Source organism: Gekko japonicus, unplaced genomic scaffold, assembly GCF_001447785.1.
Source record: "Gekko japonicus isolate JY-2015 unplaced genomic scaffold, Gekko_japonicus_V1.1 scaffold246, whole genome shotgun sequence".
In the NCBI taxonomy this organism is placed as follows: domain Eukaryota; kingdom Metazoa; phylum Chordata; class Lepidosauria; order Squamata; family Gekkonidae; genus Gekko; species Gekko japonicus.
This window is the reverse complement of record NW_015162482.1, coordinates 1,455,870-1,464,797: the sequence shown is the minus strand read 5'-3', so window position 1 is coordinate 1,464,797 and position 8,928 is coordinate 1,455,870. Positions and strand designations below refer to the sequence as shown.

At 47.6% G+C, this 8,928-nt stretch overlaps 1 protein-coding gene across 1 annotated transcript; it reads right to left on the bottom strand.

Annotated features, from left to right (window-relative positions):
* Positions 1–184: 184 nt before the first annotated feature.
* BLOC1S1 (biogenesis of lysosomal organelles complex 1 subunit 1) lies at positions 185–8,718 on the bottom strand. The gene is given in 3 exon segments (XM_015405880.1): positions 185–313; positions 6,150–6,226; positions 8,491–8,718. Coding segments are annotated over 3 exon segments (267 nt in total). The 5' UTR covers positions 8,552–8,718.
* Positions 8,719–8,928: the final 210 nt, after the last annotated feature.

The window sequence follows — 8,928 nt, the reverse complement described above, 5'->3', positions numbered from 1 at the left end:
GTAACTGGAGAAAAGCAAACTGCACATGCTCAGGCTTATTATGGTTTCAGGGACGAGTCCTGGCACACACGAAGCCATAGCTATATCCACCCTCCTCTAAGTCCCAAACCCTTTGTCTAGCTGCCTGTGAAAACCCACATGGGGACCTCCTCCCCCGCAACCCCCCAGGTCCAATCATTCCCTTTCAAGGGCGGATCTTGAGGCTGCTGGGTCCTTCATTCCCGCAGGAACCCGACTGACTGACCTTCAGGGCTTGGTTGAAGTTCTCCACCATGCTAATCCACTGGCCTGTCTGCTTGGCAAACTGAGCAGCCTGGATCTCGGAAGACATTTCCCTTCATCGAACACTTACTGCTGTATTTTCTGCTCAGCTCTTCCACATACCGAATGGTTTCCCAGTTCAGAGTAAGCTAACCCCAGGGGCAGAGGCAGGCGCTGGGAGTCTGCAGCTGGGTACGTTCCCAAGCTGCAGTGGATTTAATGGCTCAGTAACATCTGGGAATCATTAGGCAGCATTGGGAACATCTGGAACTAATTTTCTTGAACCAATAGGCAGGTGAAGGTACGGGCATGGCAAGACAAGTGTGTGATTTCCCTCACTATGGGAGATGAAGGTACCCCAAAATAAGTGGAAATTGGGGGGGGGGGGTCTTGTCAGTCCCAACCCAGTATGAGATACAGCCAAAGACAACATTTGGACAGTTACAACAGTTCCAAGAGTAGCTGCTACGCTGGTCTCACATGAAGACATTTGGTCTCCAAAGAAGATCAGAAGATGCCTTTACTAGGTCAACTGTGGTTTCAAGGTAGCAAGCTTCCATGTACAGAGCTCTGTTTCAGGAAACAAGGAACATTTTCTTGCCTGCAGAATATTTTTATGCAACTCCAAAGCTTGACACTTCAGAACTATGGGTCCACAAGGTGATACTTGAACCATTTGAAACTCCATCTGTATTCAGCAAACTGGTCTGGGAATATCCTATTCCATTTCAGTGAGCTACCTTCACAGCAATACCAGAACATGTGCTCTGAAAGAAAGTGTGATGGGCAGAGTAAGGGCAATAAAAACAGAATGCTACTGTCCTGACACTAAGTATCCTCTCTTCTCCTGTTCTATGCTGCTATGCTGCTATGCTACTGCTTCCTTGCAGTAACTGTGCACAGAAGCTGGGCCTCCAAAGGAAACAGAGGTGGTCATCTTTGCCACAAGCCCTTGACATGCCACACAAGAGGCCAAGCAGATCCCCTCCCTCTAAAGATCAGGGTACAACAGCAAACTGGACTAACTTGCATATGTCTAGCTAGATGACAACAGGAGCATTCGTTTTTCACTTTGCTCTGCCTTTCAGTGGCAGTCAGCAGGATTGCTGGATCAAAGCGGAACCAAAGCAGTGGCAGTCAGGAGGATTGCTGGATCAGAGCGGAACCACAGACAGCACCCACCCAGTGCTGGAAGACAGGCAGTTGGAATCCAAATAACTTTCTCAGGGCAACAAAATACAGCAGCTGTTCAGGAACACCGAGGCAAATTCCTGCTTTAAAACAGCAGGTGGGAAACAGGCAAACAAGAGCCACACTTTCAGCAAAGAAATGACGACATCTGATCCCCCCCCCCAGAACTGTTCACAGATTACTTGTCCTTACAAGACCTCCTGTCCTTCCCTCTCTCGTCTATATCATGAGAAAACAACTCAGGGGAAGACCGACCCAAGGCCTAGCAAGTCCTCTCTCCCCTCATACTAAACAATCACAACCTTGAGGGCTGTTGAAGAGCCCTGCGGGAAACATGGGCCGGAAGAGGGAAGCGGCAAAAGCGACTTCCTCCCTGCTCATCAGCTAATCACAGAAACAAAACAATAGCCGAGACTGGACATGCCTTACCAAGGCCAGGAGTCATGCTATAAGAATCCAGCTATTTATACTTTAGAACACAAATAGAGTATAAAAGCAGAGGGGTGGAATAAAGGGGGCCAGTTCAGCTGCTTGGCCAGAGCATTGGGACTCTGTGCCTGTCTCTTAAAACTACTTAGGGTTGCCAGCCTCCAGGTGGGGCCTGGGGATCTCCCACTTTTACAACTGATCCCCAGCCGACAGAGATTAGCTCCCCTGGAGAAAATGTATGCTTTGAAGGGTGGACTCTATGGCATTGTATTATCTCTCTCCTCCCCAAACCACGCCCTCTCCTGGCTCCACCCCCAAAGTCTCCAGGTATTTTCCAACCCAGACTCGGCAACCCTAAAACTATTGTTTATTGTAACAGGGGAGCAGAAATTCATAAGTTATATGGGCTGCAAGGAGTTCAGCTCAGCAAAAATGGGAAAGAACACCCTTCAAAATGCCACATTTGACGATACTAATGTTCGTGCCTTGGGAGCTTTTGCTGTCATCATTCTATTATTCTTGGCAGACCAGCAGCTCAGCCAGGAAATAATTCTTTGTACTAATACTGAGTTCAAACTCCTTAAACTCTTTATAGCCATTTTTAAAGACACCGCTTAAAATAAATACGCTGCCTGCTTTATAGATTTTGGCGCACTCTTCCAAGAATTCTCACATGAATCATGAGAGCTAGTAACTTGAAAAGTTCTACAACTACAGCTCTCACGGTTATATCAGGCACCCTCAGGCTACAGCAAATTACTTCCCTCGGCAATGCAAAGCCTGGGCTAAGACAAGTAATCGAAGGAACTGCCAAGCAGGGTGAGCAAAACACAGGCCCTCACGATCCCAGTTCTTTAGTGTTAGCAGCTTCGGGCATCTTAATAATAGGCACAAGGCCCTCACACTAAGATTACATAGGACATTTTTTCCCCTTTTTTGATTTTCACAGTGACCAAGATTAATAGCAGAGCCCTGAACAAAGCCTACTCCTAATCATATGGGATGTATGCCCATCTTATAAATCATACTGCTTTGTTTAATGTTGGCCTACACCCTTTGCACAGTGGCCATGACCCACAGCAATTTGTAACAGAACCATACCCAAAGCCTGAGCTTTTGTTGTGTTTCTTACTAGTGCAGCTCCCATAACCAAAGAGCAAACCTGTTTTTAAGACTGGTGCGTGCCACTGGCCATGGGAACTGCAGGCAGTGAAGGGTTCCGTGACAGTACTACTAGAGATTCCTTACAAAGGTGCCTAAGGATCTCTCTTTCGCCTGCAGCCAGCTGCAACTGAAGCGGTGTGTTGAATGGGGGGGGGGGAGTGAGGAAGGCACATGACAGCATAAATCCTGAACTACCCATTTTGGACGTAAAAATGTGCCGGAAAATCACTGCCCTATCTCTCATGCAGTGTTCCAAGGTCACAGCTTCATTTCAGGTAGGGATTCAAAATTGCAGCCTGGATACATTTGCACAGGGGCAAAGTCACAATGTAGTTGTAACTAGGGGGGCTGACCAACGAGGGGCAGAAAGGAAGGGGTTCTGAGGGGCCCATTTGACTTCCAGATCATTTACTGAGTAGTTCTACTTTATTAGGGGCTCAGCTAGTCTTGGGGGCGGGGGGAGAAGACAGCATTGTTTTTATATCCTGCTAAGAGTTGAGGCATTTCCTATTTTGGTCCTGGAAATCATGGCCCCAATAGGAGCAAGTTACAAAACTCTCCAGTGATGAATTCCACTGGCTATTTACAGACTGTAGCAAGGACAGTCATATAATTGTGAGGAAGCTTCCTGTGCTGCAGATGCCTCATGGCAACTAATTTTGCTCCATGGATTCCAGATACAAGGCCCAAACGAGATCAATGAGAATAAATAGCACTTAGCATTTATACAGTACAGCAGAACTTTCGAAGCGCTTCACATGCACTCTTTCAGTAATTCTTACTATCACGCTATAAAGTAAGGTAGTATTATTTCTAGACTGCAAGTGTGGACTAAGGCCAAGAAACTTAACAGGGGGAGAGAAGAGCCTTCCTGGGTAGGGTTGCCAGGCCCCCGGTCCAAGTGGAGATTCCCCCGCTTTTGCAGGCCCTTTTCCACTGCTGGCCAGGTGGCCGGCAGGGGGAATCCCCCCCCCGCAAATGCCCCCGAACATGACATAATGATGTCACCTGGAAGTGATGTCATCACATTGCTGGTGTCAGGGGGTGATGCTCTAGTTTTGGAGCAAAACTCTATGGTAACATTGGGCTCAAACTACAGAGTTTTGCTCAAAAACTAGAACATCACCCCATCATGTTGGTGACATGATGATGTCACTTCCGGGTGATGTCACTCTGGCACGCGCACCAAAATATCCTGGAACAGATGCTGGAGCTTCCCACTGGCAGCCAAGTAGGACCTGACAACCCTATTCCTGGGTCATAACTTAGGCTCTTAGCTACTCCACATCACCAGTTGTCAGTTTCTGTCCCTTGCTAAGTGTGGCAGAACTGGCCTGCTCTGGTCTGCAGGCCCCGTTCCACCCTGCCCTCCTCGGTGTTCCCAACTCCCTGGAGGGTCTTTTCTTTTACTCTCAAGTAGCTGCTACCACCACCTGATCAATTTAGGGATTTCCCACTGGGAGGATCAGGATCCCCAGCCTCCCTTCTCAGTTCTGTGTTTCCCACTTGCCCAGTGCCTGGCAACCGTGGGGACACTTTACTGCCTTGGGTGCCCTTGGAGGAATAGCTGCTTGCCAACTCCCCTGGAGCCCCTTTTAAAATAGCATGTTCAAAAAGATGGTCTATGTGGTACAGAGAACCACTCCCAACATCCAAAGCGTAAAATATTTATTAAAAAGAAAATGTTTACAAGCATACTTTTTAACACAGCACCAGATCTGAACAAGGGAGACAAAAGAAATTGGTGAAAGCGCACATCTTCTGTCCCTTCTCTATACATGCCCTAACTCAGTGGTGGCGAACCTATGGCACGGGTGCCAGAGGTGGCACTCAGAGCCCTCTCTGTGGGCACGCGTGTCATCGCCCCAGCCAGGCCCAGACCATCATTAAAGTGTTGAATTCTCTGCCAAATAATTTTAAGTAAATGAAAGCATTTGGGATTGCTTTCCTTACTTTGTTTGGATCATCTTAAGTTAATGTATGAGTTGTTTTTTCTAAAGTAAAACCTCAGTATTCAGGTTAAATTGCCGTGTTGGCACTTTGCAATAAATAAGTGGGTTTTGGGTCGCAGTTTGGGCACTCGGTCCCTAAAAGGTTCGCCATCACTGCCCTAAAAAGGTAAAGGTAAAGGTTCCCTTGCTTGAAAGCCAGTCGAATCCGACTCTAGGGTTGCGGTGCTCATCTCCGTTTCTAAGCTGAAGAGCCAGCGCTGTCCGAAGACGTTTCCGTGGTCATGTGGCCGGCATGACTAAACACCAAGGCGCACGGAACGCTGTTACCTTCCCGCTGAAGTGGTACCTATTTATCTACTTGCAATTTCTTGCTTTCGAAGTGCTAGGTTGGCAGGAGCTGGAACTAGAGATGGGAGCTCACTCCATCATGCGGCACCCGGGTCTCGAACTGCTGAACTACCGACCTTCCACAGCCTGCAGTTCAGCGTCTTAACCACTTGAGCCACCGCAGCTCCAAGCTGCCCTAGCTGATGGTAAAATATAGGACAAGCTCTTTAGCTTAGCGGTTCTAGTTCCCAGAGTTCCCATTACCTCGAAGCTTGCTCCCAGTCTTCCAGGCAAGTACATGGTCAATATGGCTGTTTTGGGAGTTGAGAGACCTGTGTCCTCACATTGCCTGAACACCCCCAAAAAAGAGGGCCATTTCCTGTTGCCCAAAGATTTTATCACCTCTGTTCCCCCTCCTCCTTGACCCCATTCAGTCCAGGTCAAGGCATCTTTCCCTTCCTGTAACCTGTCTAGCAATTAACACCTCCACCTCTATTCCCTCCTTGGAAGAGGGGGGGGGCTGAACTGGCCCATCCCACTGTCTTTCCTGGTAGATCCATTAACATCTGTAAGAAGGTGGGCTGAGGTACAATCGAATTGACTTCCCCTTCCCTCTTCCTGCCAGTTCTCTGACCAGAGAAAAAAACTTAAAATGCCAAGTGGAAGCGTGCTGCTTGCCAACCTCCCAGGAGAAAATGCATTTCGTCACACTAAGAAACAGCCTAAAGGCAGAAAGCTACTTATGCCCAGGGAGAGTAACATCTATACATGAGATTTAGCAACAGAACTTGTTTGGCTCCATCGCTCCCCAATGCTCCACTCCACTTACCCTACATTTAAGTGGTCCACCAGGGCTTCTGTTAAGCAAGTGGCTGCAGCGATGGCCTCTCGGCGGCGCCGATCTGCAGAGGGAAATGGAAGCCCCTTCCCATCAGCATTACTCTGGAAGGTCAATATATTTGTGCGCAGGAAGAAGCATAAGCAATCTATTTGCCCTAGCACTCTTGCCACATTTCATTTATTCATTTTACTTTTGCCCTTCACATACACATATGATTCCTCTTCTCCAAGTTGGAAGTTTGATAGTGTTTAATTTTTTGCTTGCAGTAAATAATTATTGAGACAATTGCTCTTGTTCACCTGTAAGGTAAAGGTAAAAGTTTCCCTTGCTCGAAAGCTAGTCGAATCCAACTCTAGGGGGCGGAGCTCATCTCCGCGTCCAAGCCAAAGAGCCAGCACTGTCCGAAGACGTTTCTGTGGTCATGTGGCCAGCATGACTAAATGCCGAGGCACACAGAATGCTGTTACCTTCCCACCAAAGCGGTACCTATTTATCTACTTGCAATTTCTTGCTTTCGAACTGCTAGGTTGGCAGGAGCTGGGGCCAGAGACGGGAGCTCACTCCATCATGCGGTACTAGGGTCTCAAATTGCCAAGCTACAGACCTTCCAGTTTGCAGCTTCAGCATCTTAACCTCTGAGCAACTGCGGCCCCTGTTCACCTGTACATTCCAACAAAATTCAATGCAGGCTGCTGGAAATTTGAGTGGGGGACAACCAAGACGGCTACCACACAGAAGGTTTTGGTTGCCTTGGCTTCTGAATCAGAGGGCTTTTTTTTTGTTAGTATCCACATAACATCATGCTCTAATAATCCTCTTTCCAGGTTTTGCTTGTCCCTAATATGCTTTTTCCTGAACCCACTTTATTCTGACCTTCTGGAAAGAATGCAGTTCAAACATGTTTATTGGGCTGGAAGAAATGGTGCACAGAAGAAATAGTGCATATTTTCCTGCTGTGAAGGTCTCACCCACATTGGTACCATTTTCTCCCTAAAATTTCCTGATCCTGCAGTCTATTTTTTTAATATGGTAACTGCTATTTCACTGTAGAGATCTATTACCACTTTCCCTGTCAAACTTTAATACCTCTGAATTCTCAGGTTTCAGTTAAACAAAATGACATCTCCAGCCTTTTTTGTTGCAGCGATATAAGGGGAAAGGTGTGGACAGTTTTTGGCCTGATTCATTAGAAAGGAACAGGGAGGAGATGCTGCAACATGGCTGCAGGAATTCTGTTTATGTGTTGATATTGCTAGATAGCACATGTGTATAGAGTTGCAACAGCATCTGTGACAACCACATCCTCAGGAGCCAAAGCAGGGCCACTGTGACACATGTGTGAGAAAAAGCTGGAGGAGGAAGGACAGAGGAAAGCACACATAAAACTCCCTGTATGGAAGCTCTGTTGACCAAGCTGGCATTAAGAGCAGTGATGAAAACAACACAAGAATCTCATAGTGCAGAAGCAGCTCAAAGCAGAATTAGGAAGGAGCCTGTTTTTAGTGTCTACTGGCATGCAAAATGAGCCCGATGTCACGTGCACAAACTCTCTTGCACTACTCCATAATGCTTGGGAATTTCTACTTGGCTGTGAATCTCTTCAGCTACTCTTCTAGCATTTAGGACTGCTACGCTGAACACCTCAGTCTCTTCCCATATCTTTACAGCAAAATATTCATGTGTGAAAGGATACAAACCAAGAATATTGCAAACCCCCTCACTGCAGAAATGGGTGGCCCGGGTCTGTCCCAACTTAGGCTAGAGAGCAAAACTAGGAACCTAACCAGGTTCTCCAGAATTTTTTTAAAAAACTTTTTTTAAAAAGAAGCCCAAAACAAACAGCCCTGCTGCTGCTGCTGTTGCCCCAAGCGTTCGTGGGTCGTATTATGGTTGTGGCATTACTGACTTCAAACTATCCTCTCTCTGGCAAACGCAAACCAGGAGCCACGGATGAGAAATCCCACTTTAAGAGGGTATGAGAGTGAAGCAATTGTTCCCCTCACCATCACTGCGCTGCTCAATCGATAAGACATTTTAATTTAAGGAAAAAACGAGCTAAACAGAAGAGCATCACCGTCCTCGATTCATTTATTTTACTACCGAGGTAATGGCTAAACACACCTCTCCACCCCCGCCCGCCACATGACAGCCCTTTGGCCAATAACAGCCCTGAGCTGCAGAGGCAAGGGACCTTCCTCAGGAGGGGCGGGCGGTCCTCTCTAATGATACTCGGAGCATCGCCTGCAAACCGCGCGCTGTATTCGTTCCCAAAGCGAGTGAAATTACTCGAGGCCGAGGCTTCGGGAGACACGCTAGGCCGCTCACCTTGCAACTCCTTCCTTTCGCTTTGCTTTGCCTGGTGCTCCTTCAGCAGACGAGAGAGCATGATGAAGACAAGGCTCGAGGAGGACTGAGTCGCTGAAAGAACTTCCTCCTCCTTGTCAGGTGACACCAGCCGGGCTCACATGACTTGCTCGGCTTCTCTTCTCCCTCCTGCGCCGGGGGTGAGGAAAGTGCAAGGATCCGTATGGACTCTGGAATACAGTAGCTGTCCCCGCCTCATGTTTTTGCACAGCTGCATGACAGGTATATTCTCAACAGATGGAGTTAAGTGCTCAGCGTGGGGATGGGGGAAGAAGGGAGATGATTCATTACCTGCTGGACTTCTGCCTGTCGTGTAGACTGTATACTGGTAACTGTGCTCTGAAAACAGCACAATGTACATCTTTTCTCTTTCCTGAGAAACCGCTTTGCCATCTGCTA